This window comes from Sphaerodactylus townsendi, linkage group LG01 (genome assembly GCF_021028975.2).
Source record: "Sphaerodactylus townsendi isolate TG3544 linkage group LG01, MPM_Stown_v2.3, whole genome shotgun sequence".
NCBI classification, from domain to species: domain Eukaryota; kingdom Metazoa; phylum Chordata; class Lepidosauria; order Squamata; family Sphaerodactylidae; genus Sphaerodactylus; species Sphaerodactylus townsendi.
Window position 1 is genome coordinate 24572614 of NC_059425.1, and position 18712 is coordinate 24591325.

Here is an 18712-nt window from a genome sequence, read left to right on the forward strand (position 1 = left end):
CCTGTAAGGAGACTCAAAGGGGACAACAATCTCCTTTCCCTTCTCCCCTCACAACAAACACCTTGTGAGGTGGGTGGGGCTGAGAAAGCTCCGAAGAGCTGTGACTAGCCCAAGGTCACTCAGCTGGTATGTGCTGGGCGTTCACAAGCTAATCTGGTTCCCCCGATAAGCCTCCACAGCTCAAGCGGCAGAGCAGGGAACCCGGTTCTCCAGATTAGAGCTCTTAACCACTACACCACGCTGGCTCTCTCCGTGATCACTTTTCATATGAGTCCAGGGAACGAGGTAAATGTGGAGTTCAAAACACATAATCAGCTGTGCGTGGGCTGAATGTAACATGAGAATTACTCAATGCACGTATAAAGAAGAAGGAAGTGTACGCTCTACAAGGACTGTATGTGCATTCACTGTAACTTGTGAACAGGGCTGAAGTCGCTACTGGGTGTGGCGTTCGCTTTTCTGTTACACTTTCCTTAAAGCCTTCCTTGAATGGATTGTCTTCCAGGAAGGGGGTGGATTGAAATAATTGTCAGGGCTAGAAGCTCACAGGTGTGCTGGGTCTGGTCACTGCCTCTTGCCCGCTCCAGGGTCTTTTTTTTCCATATCCCTCCACTGGCCCAGTGATCTGAGCACAGCCACACCCCTCAAGGCAAAGGTGTACAGGGAACAAGCAACTTCCTGGGAAGGGGAGCCACGGTTCAGTGGCAGCGTCAGCTTGCCAAGCACAGAGACCCAAGTTCAATTCTGAATCTCTCTCTTTGTTAAATGTTACTGGAGAGCTGCTGGCAATCAGACAACACTAACTTAAACAGGCCAATGTTTTGATTCAGTGGAGGGTGGCTTCATATGTTCAGGGGCTGACATGAGGGCTGCTGAGCTACCTTTTAAGGTGTTCTACCTGGTATTTTTTTTTGCACATGGCTGCAGTCCCATAGACACGAGAAGCCTGATCCACACACTTTGCCTTCACCCTGTAGCTCCAAGGCTGCTATCTCATAACCTTGTCCTTCCATGTAAGTGGTACATGAAGAAAGTCCTGGGCAGGGATCAAATATATAAATGCCGCTTTGAAAATTCCCGGAGGTTTGACTCCACTGGGGCCCCTGTGCTAAGGAAGCCACGAATAGCGTAGCTTTCCTTTGGGACTGCGCCTCTCGCCCCACGCCGGCCTCCTCCCAAACTGACCGGCTGGGCCTTTTCTACCTCCTCTGGTTTTGGAATCTAAGGCTGCCAGGCAGCCCCGCCGGGCTTAAGAGTGGAAAGCGGCTGTCTCTTCTTGGTGCTTCTTGGCCTTGTCCAAGGTGGCTTGCATGGTGTCGATCAGGTTCTGCAAGCCGAGCAGGTAGCCGTCCTCGTGGTTTCCCTGAGTCCAGGCCACGTTGTGGCTCAGCTGGACGTTCGCTGGCGTGGGGCGCGTCTTGCCAAAATCAATCATCCAAACACTGGCCTGGCCCTTCCGGTCGTGGAGGAAAAGCAGGGAGCTGCCAATCACCTGGAGGAGAAAACAAGGGCTGGTTTGGCAAACCGGAGGGTGGGGCACCTGGCCTACAAGTGCTACCTGATCTGTCCTTGAGCCCAAATGGGACATTCGCGTCTTTCTTTATGCCAGAATTCCTATTTCAAAATGTTGTGATAAAAAAAATCACGTTTTGCAAAATTGAATTGTAAGAGATGCCTAGGAGAATCTAAAAATGTTCAATATTTCTCTAAAGCTGATGTCAAAGATTTTAAAATTGGTAATGTTGTAAGCTCAAACTGCAATACAAAAATATTTGCCGACAAACTCAAGCCAATTCATCGGAGGATTTTTCCTCCAAACCTTCTACACAACCCCCTGCTATTTTCAATATTAATGCTCATCATAACTTGTGTTCCAGCACCTGGGCTGTACCCACTAGCTGATACAGATGTTCTCTGGGCATGTGAAAAGTGCTTTTCCTGCATACCCAAGTGAATCTAAGATGAGGAGCAGTGCTTTCAGTGGGACATCAGCCCAGCCCTCCTTATTTTCCAAATCAAGTCTGGAAGCATACAGCCTGCAAATGTAAGAAATGCCTTTCCAGTACTGCAGAAGAAGAACAAGAGCAGTTTGGCTTCATTCTCAGCCTTTCTCTCCTGTAAGGAGACTCAAGGTGGCTTACAAACTTCTTTCCCTCCCTCTCCCCATTACAGACACCTTGTGTGGTAGGTGGGGCTGAGAGACTTCTGAGAAAACTGTGGCTGGCCCAAGGTCGCTCAGCAGGCTTCATACGGAGAAGTGGAGAAACAAATCTAGTTCACCAAATAAGAGTCCAGCACTCATGTGGTGGAGTGGGGAATCAAAACCAGTTCTCTAGAGTAGAGCCCACCTGGTCTTATCCACTCCACCACACTGGCTTTTTAAGTGAACATTCTGTCACTAATAAAGAGCATTTGCGTTCATAGGGAGGAAGATCCAAAGGAAAGGGATGCTGGCAGTGGCACAAACTGAAGCCAATAAAGCCTCTAATTTGGAGGTGTCGTGCTTGGTATTTTAGTGGGATGACTTTTATCTACAGGTGCTACATTTAACGGTCATGAATGCAGCAACACCCTCTTGAGCAGGGGTAGGGAACCTGCGGCTCTCCAGATGTTCAGGAACTACAATTCCCATCAGCCTCTGTCAGAATGGCCAATTGGCCATGCTGGTAGGGGCTGATGGGAATTGTAGTTCCTGAACATCTGGAGAGCCGCAGGTTCCCTACCCCTGCTCTTGAGGCTCTGCAAGCATATGCCTGCCCCCCCCCCAAAAAAGTGAAAAGGGCCCCCCAAAACTCACCTCGTGGGTCTTGAAAAAGATGGACTCCTTCAGGGCCTGGCGCAGACTCTCCAGGCGAGCAAGGTACGTGCTCTGCAAAGTAAAAGAGGAAGGCTGAGCCACTTTGTAAGTCTCCCCCATCTCCCCCGTGCCTTTTCACTTGTTAGAATGTACAAGTTATGAAAGTTCAGGCTAGCCCTGCCTAGGAAAGAGAAAACAAGACTTTCAGGGGGATGGGGTGGGGAGAGCCATCAAGCTCAACCAAAAAGGAATCCTGCGCTCCCTAAAAGATTTAACAGGTCTATCGTGGCATCAGTTTTTATGTGCTAGCATTCTCTTCAACAGGTCGTTATGCGGCATATTATATGTAAACAGAGAAGAATGGTAGGTGAGGGTCCACAGGCACTGAGTTAAAAGAAGTCCAGCAAAGCTCAAATGAATACTAGATAAATCCAGCGACTTTTCACAGCAGCAGTCCTTGCCAATAACACCTTCTTGTTAGACTTGTTAATACCGCCTTTAAAGAAAGGACCTTTGCGCTTAGCTTGTCTACATTAGATCTAGCTGTGCATGGAAATATCACGCAGGACTTCTTGCAATTTGGTGCTTGTCGACTCCCCGCTGTTTACTGTTCTGTTTCTATGTGCACGTGTATCTGCTGAATCGGATTCTAGCACCCATAAATTAATGCAGTGGTGGGATCCAAAAATTTTAGTAACAGGTTCCCTCACCAGCCCCCCTCAGCAAAGGGGGCAGAGGCGTACCTAGGCAAACCTGAGCCCTGGGCAAAACCTGAGTTGGATGCCCCCCGCATGGGCAGACACCCCACCATGACCCCAAAACTTTTTTTGCACCAGGTCATTTCTAAATCATCATCACATTATAGAAAAATGCCCCAACTCACAAATCTGAACACAGCAATGGTGAAACACACAGGTTCTTTGATAGAGATTGGTGAGATAAAAGGTATGAAAGGCTGAGAATTAATGAATTGCAGTACCTGAAAGGGATCAACCCAGTTCAGTCGCAATTATTATTAGTCGTAATTGCTATATGGAACCTTCACGTTCAAAGGCAGTATGCCTCTCGGGGGAGGCGAGGGCATGAAGATGGAAAAGTGGACCCAATTAGTAACCCCCTCTCGGCACACACAAATAATTAGTAACCCACTCTCGGGAACTAGTGAGAACCTGCTGGATCCCACCTCTGAATTAATGTCAGAATAAGTACCCCAAAACCTCTTTTTGGGGTTTTGCTTCAACAGCCTTCCTCTGCAACTGGTCAGCCAGAAGATGGATTAACAGGCAGAACAAAATAACACAAAGGAACCTGTCAAAGCCAGAGAATAAAGATGCATATTCATGAAACAGTATAATATGTCCCCCAGGGTAATCTGCATAACAATCGAGAAACCCTCAGTGTTAGCCAATAGGGGCAATACCCAGCAGCTGCAGTTGGAAAAATGGATTTCAGCAGATGCTGGGACAGGCCCCTTTCTGGCTGAGATCTTGGAGCGATGCTGCTTGTCAGGGCAGAGAATATTCAACTGAGCAGTTTCGTCAGCAAAAGGCCAGTTGCTCCGTTTAAACAAGGCAACCTGGGTCGTTTCCCCACTTAAATGGTGGACGATACCTGCAGTTTCCTTTGCTGCGGGACCATTTCAGCGCGGGCTCATGGTCCCCACAGCAGCTTCTACCCCTTGGTCGAATGAATGGTGCAGCCGCGCAGCAGCTACGCAGGACTCCCCACTCCGCTCAGGGCTGCCCTGATTGGCTGCTGCACTGTTCTGGGGTGGGAATTTTTTTTTATTTTTCAAAAAAACGAATCCACGTCTCCACATTCTGCCGAGGAATCCACAATATGCATCTGCCCAGGTTCGCTCAAAACGACGTGGAGACGTAGATTTTCAGCGTTACAAATAAAAAAAATTAAAACCCAGGCTGTGCGCGTATGGCGCACATCCCGCCGTTGCCTTATTGGATGGATGGCGGGAAACTTAAGCCCGAAGTCACCCCCTGGGCTTCCCCACTCACCCGCGCACCCCCACGCTCGGCGCGGGGTTTTCAAAATGGCACTCGAACATCCCGGAACTGAAATAACGCGTGCAAAGGAGGAAGGAGAGCGGAAGATCGGGGTCACTGCGTTGCTGCCGTTGAGGAACACAGCAGGCCCCCGGATTATTTGCCACAAGTACCCCACAACTAAAGGTGAGTGGGGAAACGACCCTGAAGTGAAGCTGTGCCTTCCTTCCCACTGAGAAGAAACTCTGTGTTTTCAGAGGCAGTTTGATAAAAAGTTGCAATTAGAAATGGGGAAAGATTTTCTGTCTTGACCAATCTGTGACTGTTTCCACACAGATGTTGAACTCTGCCTCTTCTTCTTTGCCATTATGCTGTTTTGGAGCATCTAAAATACTTTTGTTTCTCTTAGTTCTGTGTCCGCCGTCCACGTCGCCCCGGTTGTGATCTTTTGGAAAAATCACAGCATACATTTTTGCATGTCCCATCCCCACTGGTACCATTTTCCCCAACAGTGTAGGGCTTTTTTCTTTTTAATTGACAATAACTAGATCACTACAGAATCATAAAGGAGATCTAGTGTAATGATTTCCAACTGTTCAACTAATTTCCAGCTTTCTAACCCTTTCTATTGCCTGCACATTTCCCCTTATAACTCTGCAGTAAAAAAGAACTACAAATTGTTTTTAAATGAAAGGTATTAACCAGTATATTCTTCCTGTAAGATGTTCCCCTCCATGAGACAACCACCTTTATGTAATCTTTCTGACAGGGAAAATATATGGTAGGGAAGGGGGCTTTACAAAAAATACTCATTGTAATTTGATGCTTTTGCAGGGGCAAAGTTAACACTTTCAAGCAACTAGACACCTGGGTGTAGTGGAATTTGGTGCTATATCCAGCAGGGTGATCCCTGCCAATGCGGATGCAGCTTGCATCGCATGTGAGAGGAAGCAATGGGGCTGCTGAGAGCCCGCCTTAATGAACTGTGAAGGTACCATATTTCCCCTAAAATAAGCCCTACCCCAAAAATAAGCCCTAATGCATCTTTTGGTGCAAAAATTAATATAAGACTCTGTCTTATTTTCAGGTAAACACGATAGCAATAGATGCAGATTTTCTAGACCATGCAGCCCAGAAAACCGACAACAGTCTGTTGATTCTGGCCGTGAAAGCTTTCAACAATATATTTCGAACATTTCCAATGTGTTTCTCAACATGAGATTTCCAAATTAAAAAATGACTATTTTTGCCAAACGTTGACCCCTGGCCCCAGTCAATGAGATTTAGTCCCCTCTTTCTTTCCCCAAGATCTCACCAACACATCCACGTGACTCCTGGTAAATGTCAAGAAGGTCTCTACAATCTGCTCCTTAGTGCGGGTCTGCTTGAAATCCCTCTGCACGACTCCCCCTTCCATCTGCAGAGAGACAGCATTTGAGGAATCAGCCCTCTCAAGAAACAATCCTCAGCTGATATATCCAGACATAACATCCCACAGCTCAACAGGACTTGCTCTAGTCTAGAAGAAGCATATATGGGATTGCAACCAGAGATACTAAGGACAAAGGGTCATCTGGAAATGGGCGTGGCCCAGTAGTAATATGTCCCGCCCCCTTCCAGGCTCAGGCAGGGTAGAACCCTTCTTCTCCTTTCCTCCGTCACTCACCGTAACACCCTCAATACGGAATCCAAGAGTAGCGCTGGAACTAATGCTTTCCCGCCACTGCATGTACCGTGGCTTGGTGACAGCAGCCTGGCCATGCTCCTGGGCCGTGGGGGCCAGTGGATCAACCTTCACCATCTTCTGATACAGGTCCCGCCGTGCCACTGGGCTTTGCCCAGCTTTGTTCACCTCCTCCTCCAGGTAGGTCCTGGGTACAAGCAGAGGTGAACAAGGAGAAAGTGAGCAACCATTTGTGACGCAAAGGACTGCTGATGGCCACTGGTCGTCTCATTGCTTGACCTAATCTCTGTTGTCTCCCAGAAGGTAACCAAGGTGTCTCCTGCTGCTTAAGAATGTCAGGTCCCAACAGAGTCCTGCTGGACCAAACCAATGCTCCACCAGTACAGCATCCTGACTCACACAGTGGCCAACCAGGTGCCCTGCAGGTCCAACAAAGAGGGCACCGGAGCCAAGGCCTTCCCCAGATGTTGCCTGCTAGCACAGGTATTCAGAGAGTCACTGCCTCGGGATACCCTTTAATCACTGTGGAAAGTAGCCACTGATAGGCCTATCCTCTACCAATCCTAGGCTGCCATAACCAGTTCCCGTTCTCGGGATGGTCAGAGAGGATAAAGTGGAAAGCAGCCCAGCCCCCCCACTGCTGTGTCTGGACCCAGAGGAATTTGTGAAGGCTTGGTGGATCCAACCGGGTGTAGTGAATGACATGCTGGACTAAGATCCGTGAGACCCAAATCCAAAGCCCCACTCTGCTATGGAAGCTTGCCGGGTGACCTCGGCTCAGTCGCACACCCCTCGCCCTAACCTACCTCATAGGGTTGTTGTGAGGCTAAAATGATGGAGAGATGAACAGTGTAAGCTGCTTTGGGTCCCCAATGGGGTGAAAAACAAGACATAAATATCTTAAAACAGGTGTGCTTTGATTTGCTTTTAGCAGTAGCAGCTTCAAAATGACTGAGGAGTGAGGAGAGCAACGTCAGTTGTGTTCTCAGCAGGAAGGTCCAGGTGTCCCACCGTCAGGTGCCCCCTAGCTTTCTCAGCCTCGAGGGGCACCCCAGAGGCCATCACCTGGTGCCCATTTTGCAGTCCATGATGCTGGGCATGTCGAGGCCGCACAAGAGGTCGTCCATTTGGATGTAGTGCTCCCCATTGGTCTCCACCACTCCATGGTAGGTGGGCACAAAGGGATGCAGGACGTCACCCATCAGCTCCACCAGGCAGGTGTTTTCCACTGGACTGAACTTCTTCAAGATCTGCCCTTTTTCACTGGCCTTGAAGTTTCCTGCGAGAGGGAGGGAAGGAAAGGTGGAGGTCAGCAGTCCCAGGGGAGTCCCAGGGAAACTTCTGCCCCCTGCCGAAGGAGAGAGGCACTGGAAATCAGGAGAGCCCCTTTAGTTACTGTAGCTGGTAGGTACTGATGGACCTCTCCTTCAACAGGAGCTGGAGCTAAGGTCTGCCTGGAAGCCCTGGCTAGTTACTGTCAGCTAAGCAGGGATGGGCTGCAGAAAGAAAAATACGGTATGTCTGTGGGCAGAAGCAAGCTCTTCTTCAAGGGAAAGGCTTGTGGCTCAGTGGCAGTGTGCCTCTGTTTTGTATTCCGAAGGTCCAAAGTTCAATTCCTGGTATCTTACATATTTATTTGATTTATACCCTGCAAAGTCGGGCTCAGAGTGGCTCCCACCAGAAACGCAACAATATAACAATTAAATATTTAAATGCACTAAAAATCCCAATGTAAAACTGATAAAAACTGGTACTAAGACTATTTGGTGTCAGACTCAGTGAGGGGCCAAATCTTAAGGAAGGGAAGGTTAAAAAATTAATACATTGGAATTTTACAATAAGAAATCTGGTGGGCCACTGCGAGTAGCAGAGTGCTGGACTAGATGGACTCTGGTCTGATCCAGCAGACTCTTTGGCCCCTTCTGCAAATGCAGAATAATTCACTTTCAGTCCACTTTCAATCCACTTTGAAGCTGGATTTTACTATGCAGGACAGCAAAATCCACTTGCAAACAATCGTGGTAGTGGACTGAAAGTGCTTTATTCTGCTTGTACGGAAGGGGCCTCTCTTATGTTCTTAAAAAAGGGGAGGGGAAGAAAGGCCAATGGGGCGGGAAACATTGTTGTCCTCCACCAACTCAGTCTTAGCAGGCCCTGTGGGACTGCGCCAGACCTTGTTGTCTCTGGATCTCTGCACGGCCATTTAAAAGGACCAGACCAGTGGTGGGATTCAGCCGGTTTGCACCACTTCGGCAGAATCGGTAGTTAAAATTGTGCTTGTAAACAACCAGTTGTTAAGTTATTTGAATCCTACCACTGGATCAGACTGTAGTCGATGTGAAAAAAACTTGACCAGAGATCATGGAAGTCCTTGGCCAGTTTGAGTAGACAGTGGTGACCTGGACAGGCCAAGGCCTGCCTCAGCAACGGGTGGTCACACATTACTCCATAAAAGCCAGAACTGAAAACCTTGGAACGGCCACAGCTGAGTCCTGGTGGTGGAAATAAACCCAGCCACTGTAGTTCTGCGCAGCAAAGGAGATTGCCCGTCTCATGCTTATTTCCAAGGTGTTGCGCCCTCATGTGTACCTTCATGACCAGCCAACTGCACCCAGGAGCTGCGTCTCCGCAAGGACCAGTGCACCATTGTGAAAAAGGTCTTCCAGGACTTGGTCTAGAAGGAGAACGAAAGCAGAAGTCACAAGACAGGAGGGAAGCATTTCCCCTCTAACCTAGTGCAGAAGTCGGCACTCTGAATGACCCCAAACGCGTTCGGATTTCTGCAATTCAGGTTGCAGAACCCAGGTTTTCTAGATGCTGGCAGGTTTTGCACGCAACTGATAGATGCTCTGTCACAAACAAAAATGAACGCATTCCTCTGCTCAGTTTCAGCTTGCATTCCTTCCTGCTGATTCTCTGTTCCAAGGGTGGCAGGGATCTGATCTTTCTATCCAACTATGGAGCTGACAGTGTAACCCCCTGGCTCAGCATACTCTGTAAGCCACAGCCCAGAGAGAAACTTTGTAAGACAGCTGAATATTTATGGATAGTTTGCCTCCACGCCTGATGGAGTCAGGACTAAGGAGGAGGAGAGGCGGGTCTTGTTTGTGTGTGTGGGAGAGTAAGAAAGCCCAATGGCTCTCCCTGGGGCCCAAGAAGCCAAGACTTAGAGAGGGGAAGGCCCGCCCAGTTGTCTAACTTGGCACGCCTCCCCTTCCTCACTTCAGGCCATTCAAAGTATCAGTAACCACAGCACAGGGAGACCCACAGCTAAGAAAGCTGAATAAGGAGATGTCAAAAGAGGAAGGAAAGGCCTTGCCAAGAAGTGGGGAGGGGGAGAGCAACGCACTTAGCAACAGAGGGAAATCTTGGCCTGGCATCTTTGCAGAAGGAGGCTCCTGGTGAGCTTGGAACTGGGTGCACAAACATGCAGACAGCAAGAGGAACTTGCATGTATATGCGCGCGCACACACACACACAGAAGCATGGCTGCAGCAGCCAGCTACAGTTCTGAGTGCAGCACAAGCTACCGCTGCAGAAGCACCCCTAATCTATGCAGAGCATGCCAGATGGGTTTGTTGCAGAGAGTCATAGCCTGCCGCCATGTACCCGCAATCCATGCTAGCAGAGCACTGCATGCAGGCACGCATTCTGGAAGTCAAATGAACCACAGGGTTGTTTGCCAGTTTTGCATTCCCAGGGCATCACACTGGAATTATATTTGATCTGGTGAGGCTGTTCTGAGAATGATCTGGCAGTCCCCATAAAGAAGAAGAAGAAGAGTTTGGATTTATATCCCCCCTTTCTCTCCTGCAGGAGACTCAAAGGGGCTTACAATCTCCTTGCCCTTCCCCCCTCACAACAAACACCCTGTGAGGTAGGTGGGGCTGAGAGAGCTCCGAGAAGCTGTGACTAGCCCAAGGTCACCCAGCTGGTGTGTGTGAGAGTGTACAGGCTAATCTGAATTCCCCAGATAAGCCTCCACAGCTCAGGCGGCAGAGCTGGGAATCAAACCCGGTTCCTCCAGATTAGATACACGAGCTCTTAACCTCCTACACCACTGCTGCTCCTGTCCCCTTCTACCCAAATATAACTGTCCCCTTCTACCCAAATCCTCTTCCCTTCCTCTTCTCCAACCAGCATAATGGCCTGCAGATGCAAAGCCCTATCAATGGAGGCCTGCGTGACAGATCCAGGCCAAATTGGCGACCTTTGACCTTGATGGCCGGTGGAATCTTACAAGGGTTGAGAGGAACGCAGGCCAGAAAAGCTGCTGATTAGAGCATCACTTCTCCATTTTGTTGTCTATGAATTTTGCTCGTTGAAAGCCAAAGAGGAGCTGATTACCATGGAAATCAGACATCTGAGGTAAAATTCTGAAGTGAAGACTGAGGAGAGGACGGGGAGAAAACCGGGTATTTGGACAAAAAAGGGAAGATCTGAGCATTACATCTTTGCTTTTGTACACATCTATTCAGAATTTTTTGTAAATAAATCATTTTTTATGACAGAGCAGTGATCAAATGAGAGCAGTGCAGTGTTGCGTCAAGAGTGTCAGACGAGGATCTGAGAAACCCAGGTTCGCATTTCCACTCTGATATGGGAGCTTGCTTTGGCCAGTCACACACTCTCAGTCCAAATTGTTGTGAAATTAAAACGCACGATTGTTGTGAAATTAAAATGGAGATGGAGACAATGTTGTAAGCCGCTCTTTGAGTCCTCACTGGGGAGGAAGAGGGGCCATAAATGAACTCATAAATGTATTGTCGAAGGCTTTCACGGCCAGAATCACTTGGGTGCTGTGTGGTTTCCGGGCTGTACGCCTTCAACTATTGACCTGGTTGCCTTCTTTGTTACTCACAGACAAGGTTTCTCCACCCACCCTGGACACTCCAACAGATATATACTTCACTTGCTTTCCCAACATCAGATCCTCTGAAGATGCCAGCCACAGATGCAGGCGAAACGTCAGGAGAGAATGCTGCTAGAACACGGCCATACAGCCCGGAAACCACACAGCACCCAAACTCATAAATGAATAGTGAAAATTAAATGGCTCTCTTTCCTGCTGAGGTTAGATGACACAGTAAAGAAAACAGAGTTGTTGTTGGTTTTGCTTTGTAGTAGGCCCTCCTCTGGCTGTGGTACGGCCTGCATCCACCTGGAAGAGCAATACACGATACCAAGGCCTTGAAGAAAAATCTGCCATGGCAGTCGTCCAAAACTTTGTTTTCCTCTCAAATACCTTTGCAAAGGCAAACGGCTGAGAGCCAAGCTGACAATTCACCCTTGGGTGACAGGAAGACATCTTCTGCTCCCCTTTACAGCTAGAAATGAGACAAGAGCACAGACAGAATCCCCTCAGATGTCCTGAAACCTTACCTGGCTACCTGCTGTTTATCTCAGTCTTGCTTGACTGGAAGACGCTTCCTCTTGTCCCGAGGAGCAGAAAGCGGCCAAACTGGTCTGGAGCAAGGCTGAGCTCCTAACCAAAGTTGACCCAGACGGGTTAATGGGACAGTTAGGAGAATATCTAAGGAAGCATGTCACTCTGGCTAAACTAGGAGAAAAACAATTTGCTGGATGAATTGAAGCTCCCTGCAGAACCAGAGAGAAGATGACCCAATTGATGGAGAAGCTCTTGACAAAGCAAGTGGAAAAACCCAGGAGCTTTTTCTGGGAGGCCGCACCAGCAGGAAAGACAAACATCTCCCTGTTTGTCACAAAACATCACAATGCACTTGTGAGCAGCTTGACTGAGCTGGTGGAAATAGGTGTGAAGGGAACCCTTGCTCTACAGAAGGACATCTTCCATGTGCTTTGCTCATCTGTGCAAAGCCTCCCAGAGGTGCCTTTCGAATGAGACAGGATTGTAATCTATTGCACTGATTATTCTAGGTATTGTCCTGCTTTACCTGCATTGACCTCTACCCTCGTAATTCCGCTCACTACATATACTGTAACACACTTTGCAGTTCGTTGTTCACCTTGTTTCTGTTCTGTAGCCGACCTTGAGGAAGGAGTCCATCGCTGAGGACAAACATTCTGAAATTTGGCAGGGGGCCGGGGGGGCAGGGGGAGAAAAGTTGGCACAGACTGCAAACTCCGTAAAGGATGGGCTGGAAAACTGAGCTCACTGAAACACAGAAGTTCTAAGTCACTAAAAGTAATGTGTTGTTGAAGGTTTTCATGGTAGGAATCAATGGGCTGTTGTGGGTTTTCTGGACTGTGTGGTCGTAATCTAGCAGTTTTTGCTCCTAACGTTTCACCTGCATCTGTGGCTGGTGATGGGGGCGAAACGTTAGGAGCAAAAACTACCAGACCACAACCCAGAAAACCCACAATTACTATGCTAAAGGAAATCTGAAAACATTCCAGACAGGTAAGAGAGAAAAGACAGAACTGCAAAGTTGGGTGCAGCGATGGGGCAAGATGGAAATATGACTAAGAACATAAGCCTTGAGGTAAACGAATGAAGGCTTGAGGTAAGAGAACGAAGACAAAAGTTCGCGAACGCCCTATTGAGGCTTGGCTATTTTTAAAAAGACGTCCACAGCACAGGAAGCTTTTCTGCAGCTCTGTCTGGGAAGGGACCTTCTTTCCAGTCAGACCACTGGCCCTCAAAGCAGTGTGGCCTCCTCTGCTGGCTGCAGCTCTCCACAGGTCTCAGGTGGAGACCCTTCTCATCCCCCTTCCCCACCACCTGAGATCCCCCTTAAATGAAGATGATGGGGGTTGAACCTGGGGTTTTCTGCATACAAGTTTTAAGCATCCTGTCAGTAAACAGAGCTGACAGGCCTCTAATGGAGCACTGAGAACCAAGTAGTTTGGCCTTGAAATTGCAAACCTAGTCTTGGTCATTTTTGTTAAGACACAAAGGTGTGCTAGGAACCATCCAGATGAATAACCACATACTAAAAGAAGAGTTTAATTTTTGCCAATGTTTCTTGAACCTATCTCTGACCTTTCATGAAATAAATTGTTCTTCTGTACATGTGCAGAGAGGCTCTGCTCTGCTACAGAGCAGGAACACCCATCCCGTACCACTAGGTTTTGCAGGCAAGGAGTTGGCATCAGTCTGGAAGCCTGCAGCATTTGGGGCTGGTGCCAGCGAGAATTCTCCAGAAAGGTAAATTACTTACTGTTTATGATAAGAATTATCATGCTCTTACTGCATCGCTTGATTGGTGTTTGGAATATGCTGCCACAGGAGGTGGTGATGGCCACTAACCTGGATAGCTTTAAAAGGGGCTTGGACAGATTTATGGAGAAGTTGATCTATGGCTACCAATCTTGATCCTCCTTAATCTGAGATTGTAAAGGCCTTAGCAGACCAGGTGCTCGGGAGCAGCAGCAGCAGAAGGCCATTGCTTTCACATCCTGCATGTGAGCTCCCAAAGGCACCTGGTGGGCCACTGCGAGTAGCAGAGTGCTGGACTAGATGGACTCTGGTCTGATCCAGCTGGCTTGTTCTTACGTTTTTGACTTTTGTAACACAATTTTCTGAATTGACACATTGTGTCTAACACTTCTTTGTGCTTTTAAATTCCATAATCCTGATCCTATTGCATTGCTTACTTGATTGCATTGCCCTACATTGTGCAAACTTCCTTGCGTCGCAGCAACAGAAGAAGACTATAAATAAACAAATCTAAAAGGGGCTTTTTGTCAAAGGCACTGAAGAGCAGCGGTGCAAATTATCCTTAACTGTAATTTCTCAAATTCTCAAAGCCAGAGGCGACAGTCAGGAGGCAGTGGGGTTGAGGGCAGGCTCCAAGCAGCATTTAAAGAGGGTGGGTTAGGGTAGGGGACGGGGATAGTTTTATAAAGGAGCTTTTAGGATGGCTGTATGGCGGTATTTTTAATGGCGTTTTATGATTGTACCCCACCCGGGACTTTGGTGATGGTCAGGAAATAAGTGTACAGGAAATAAACCAATAAATGTAAGGAGGCAGCAAAAGGGAACGGCTCGATGATCCACCGGACAGACTGCAGAAGGAAGGTGTGGAATTGACTACCTCCGGGGCCTAGCAAAAGGGTGGAGAGAGCTTGGGGCTGAGTAAAGCCAGCCACACGACACCGTCAGCTTCCCTGAACATACCCCTGCTGGGTTTATTTTGAGCAACTGCTCACGAAGACGAAACCTCCCAACCTGTTAAGAGCAGGGGCCCTTGAACCCAGAGAGCCTCTCAACCTGTGCAAAGTGATGGTTTGTTACTATTAAGGTGGCCCAGACAACTTCTGCACAATGGAGACCCAGCGCCTGTTTTGGGAGAACCGCCTCTGCACTGCTCCTCCAAACAGTCCAGTGCCACACCTTGCTACGCAACACACATTACAGGCACTTTTGCCCTATCACACACAGCCCAGGTAAACACCAGCATGGTGCAATGAAGATGTTTTCCTGCACAAAGTCCTGTGCAATACAGCTCCCTTTCTCACACACACAAGGTAGCACACACACACAGACACATCAGTGCAATGTTTTGTACAAATCCAGAACAGGCCTGGCAGATAGCTCTGATGGATGAGGACCAGTGTGGCATAGTGGTTATCTGGAGAAGCAGGTTTGATTCCCCGCTCCTCCACATGCAGCCTGCTGGGTGACTCTGGGTCAGTCACAGCTCTGTCAGGACAACCCTCAGTCCCACCTACCCCACAAGATGTCTGTTGTTGGGAGGGGGAGGGAAAGCAATTGCAAGCTGCTTTGAGACTCCTTAAAGGTTCAGAAAAGTGGGGTACAAAAAACTTCTCTTCAGAGCTGGCTGTCCCAGTTGGGGTTAAGAGAGTATTTCACACACACCCTGCCCGCCCCCGCCCCCCACACAGCCAGAGGGGCTGCCTCCTCCTCTTCCCCACATTGCATAGCTTGATGCTCTTGAAGCCTGGTCTGACTTGCACGGCTGGCCCATTCTGTGGTACACCAGCTCCCTCTTTGCACCGTTCCCCAGAGAAGGCACTTAGGGGAGGAGAGGCCTTGGCTTGCATGGGCCGCTTTGGATCCCTCGGAACCAGTCCAGACCAGAGGCTAATCCAGACCACCTTGAGATTTTGTTCCCCATCCTGCCAAGGGTGTGTGGGGACTCCACCTCTTACCCCACCCTCCTCTCGCCTCACCTTCCGTAGCACCCGTTTCTTGCCAGGACTCTTCTCCTCCAAGTCACTGAAAACCTCATCAGACTCCTGCGAAGATCCGGCCAGTGAGGAGCAGGTAGAGGCGGTGGAGACAGAGCGGTCAGAAGGGAGACTCTCAGGCCCTGCTGACAGCACAGGTTGGGGGGGCTCTGAAACAACAGCATCACGGGAAGGTGGGGCCCGGGGCCCTTGCTGGCCCTTGCTCTTGGGAGTGCCAAAGTTGGGTGCTGCTCCCCTCCCATCAGCGGGTCCCCTTGCCCCACACAATGATCCTTCGGAGCTGGGGGGCTCCTGAGCTGCTCGTGAGATCTCCCAGCTCTCTGGTTCCAGAGGTTCAACTAAAGGTGCTGCAGAAGCAGGAACAGCAGAAGCAGGAACACACTCCAGGCTGCTGAAACCTTCCATGGTGCGCTGCAAGGAAAATCTTGGACCCGTCAGAGCCCCCTAGGCTCTGGACAGCAAAGTCCAAGCAGGAACCATCCAGGAGTGGCCTGCTCCATCCACTGCTCTCTGCAAGGAAACGGGGGGGGGGGGGGTGTTGGGTTACTCCAAGCACAGTCAGCCCTGCAGGTTCCCATCCACAAGAGACCTTCAGTCTGCAGGCTGAGTACACAAGAGCTTCCTCTTTTGTTCCAGGTTAAATAACCAGCAATAACCATAATCTGCAAATCACTACAGTGGCTCAGATTTTATGAGCTGTAACCATCAGACTGATTGAACACACACACACACACACACACACACACACACACGTCTGTCCCCGCCCCCCCCCCACACACACATATGTAACCAAGGAAATAACCCGCATTACGTACATTTTGTCCGTCCCTCCATATTCCTTCTGCTCCTTCGTGGAAACCTTGCTCCAATAGATTGCCACCCCCTTGAAGGCCACGTTGGTAAAAATAAACAAACGGAAGTGGTAAAGAGGGTGACTTTCCCAACCTTTTCAGTGCTTGCTTGGGGTGGGGAAGGTGGCTGGACTGGGAATTTTAATGCATTACAGCCATTGAAATAAAGAGTTTAAAAGCCCTTAAGCTTCAAGTGGGGTGGGGGGGAAGGATACAGAGTGGGACAATCAGTGGGTCTCTTCCTGTCCGCCCCCATCTCTAAAAAGAAAGGTGCCAGGGCTCAAGGATACCCAGGAGTCCATCTTGACAACTCGTTGCGTGTCAGCTCAGAGAACCAGTGAGAGAACTACCTTCTGTGATCCCTCAGAGGTACTCTTGGCCCTTCACACACTCCAGGAGCATCCTGGCACAGAGGACACACCTTGGGGCAGCGTCGCTCACTGGCTGACTTGAAGTTTTGATTTTCCCCCCTCTTAGCAAATGAAATTTTCTTTCCCTTTCCCCCAAGGGAACAGTGGAATCACCCTTCCAGGACACCCGCCCAGGGCCAGGGCCTGACCACCTCCAGATCCTGGTTCGAGACTGATGCATGGTTTGCATCATGATTTGGAAGCCAGACGGGAGCTCTCCCCTCCCCGCTCTTCCTCCCCTTCCCGGTGGTTGTGGCTAGAAGCCAGCATAGGCAAGGCTCCCCACCCCCCACTTCTCCACCTCCCTTTTCCACAACTGACTTCCAGATCCCAGGATCTTGGCTGGATCCCAGCCTTTCCTCACTCTTCTCCCAGAGTATACTGCGTCCTTCCCACGTTCCCTGCTGACCCAGGTTACCTCCAGCACCAGCATCCTCCTCCTTTCTCAGTCCTCACCTGGAGAGCCCAGGCTAAGCTGGGGTGGTCCGTGCTGCGCCCCCCATCGCGACCCCACGGATCTGGCTGCAGCGCACCGAGAGGCGGGGATATAAGGCGGGAGGGGGAAGGGAAAAGGGAGGAAGGGAGGGAGGGAGGACCGGCGGCCAAAGCAGCCCCCCTCCACCCAAGAGAAGGCTTGTCTGGTGCTGCCCTCTGCTGGCCGCTGGCGGGACTGACAGTCTCGCAAGGAGGGCGCCGCGCTGTGGCACAAGACACGGTGTCTCCCACTGGCATGTGCAATGCCACAATGCCCTTCTTTCCATCCCGTGTATCTCTGGGCTGAAAAGGGCAGGCTTCCAGAGCAGGCGGCAGGAATGTAGTTACAGTCTGTCTCAGATAAAGATGTTAATAAGATCACTTGAGGTGCAGATAACCATGCGACATTGCATATGCGGGGAAGAAATGTCAGACTCTGGCCCCTTCTGCACATGCAGAATAATGCACTTTCAACCCACTTTCACAATTGTTTGCAAGTGGATTTTGCTATTCCGCACAGTCAAAATTGTATTTGGTCATTGAGGGTAAATAAAGACTTCATTTAACAATAAAAATCCAGCTGCAAAGTGCATTGAAAGTGGATTGAAAGTGCGCTATTCTGCATGCGTGGAAGGAGCCTCTATCTCCCACATACTGCCAGCTGTATGAGCCTTAACTATAAGGACTTACAGGAGAAGTCCTTATTGCCCCATTGGCCCAAGTCAACACAACTCAGAGCAAAAACAACAACTTGCTCTCCTCCTTGGTTGATCAATACTTTAAAAAAAATTTTTTAAATGTAATTATTAAACCTTAAAATTTTTAAAGTGACAGCCTGTATGAAGTATAACATAATCAATACTTTTGCCTTCTTCTAGCATTCATTTTACCCATACCCAGTGGTGGGATCCAAAAAGGTTCCCATGGTGGTGGGATTCAAACTGTGGCGTAGCGCCAATGGGGCTGGGTGGGGCACAACGGGGGTGTGGCCGGGTATTCCAGGGGCGGGGCATTCCTGGGCGGGGCTGTGTCAGGGATGCAGCTGCTGCGCCGGTCCTTGGGCGGGAAACGAATGCACGCAGGCGCAGGCTGCCACGCACGCCGGTGCACCTCCTGCTAGACTGCTTCCAGTTCTGCGCGCTACTGCTGAGAGGAGGGGCGTAACTAAGGCAAAAACCACGTGGCAAAATCACCAATTAGTAACCCCCTCTTGGCACACACAAATAATTAGTAATCTACTCTCAGGAACCTGTGAGAACCTGCTGGATTTCACCTCTGCCCATACCTATTACTTTTTTAACCTATAAATCTTTATGGGTGCATGTATATTTTAATGTTACGCCAATAAAGGTATTTGTACA

General features: G+C 49.3%; 1 protein-coding gene across 4 annotated transcripts; it reads right to left on the reverse strand.

Moving 5' to 3' along the window:
* Positions 1-737: 737 nt before the first annotated feature.
* LOC125442670 (inositol-trisphosphate 3-kinase B-like) lies at positions 738-17483 on the reverse strand. Of its 4 annotated transcripts, none has more exons than XM_048514246.1 (9): positions 17334-17483; positions 16432-16499; positions 15599-16126; positions 9071-9155; positions 7547-7760; positions 6464-6668; positions 6113-6214; positions 2798-2869; positions 738-1492 (listed from the first exon to the last, which is right to left on the reverse strand). In XM_048514246.1, the coding sequence occupies exons 3-9, from the start codon at positions 16019-16021 to the stop codon at positions 1250-1252; spliced, it is 1344 nt and encodes a 447-aa protein (XP_048370203.1). In that variant the 5' UTR covers positions 16022-16126; positions 16432-16499; positions 17334-17483; the 3' UTR covers positions 738-1249. The 4 variants fall into 4 exon arrangements, with proteins under 4 accessions (XP_048370203.1, XP_048370220.1, XP_048370211.1 ...); XM_048514263.1 differs by having other exon boundaries at positions 17296-17475; XM_048514254.1 differs by lacking the exon at positions 16432-16499 and having other exon boundaries at positions 17334-17475.
* Positions 17484-18712: the final 1229 nt, after the last annotated feature.

Bases quoted from the DNA above. Each gene is read 5' to 3' on its own strand.
- LOC125442670 (XM_048514246.1), bottom strand. From the start codon at position 16,021: ATGGAAGGTTTCAGCAGCCTGGAGTGTGTTCCTGCTTCTGCTGTTCCT. The intron at 6,215-6,463 runs GTGAGTGACGGA...GTCTCTCTGCAG, and splicing joins TCCGTATTGAGGGTGTTACG to ATGGAAGGGGGAGTCGTGCA. The intron at 2,870-6,112 runs GTGAGATCTTGG...TTTACTTTGCAG, and splicing joins GGAGTCACGTGGATGTGTTG to AGCACGTACCTTGCTCGCCT.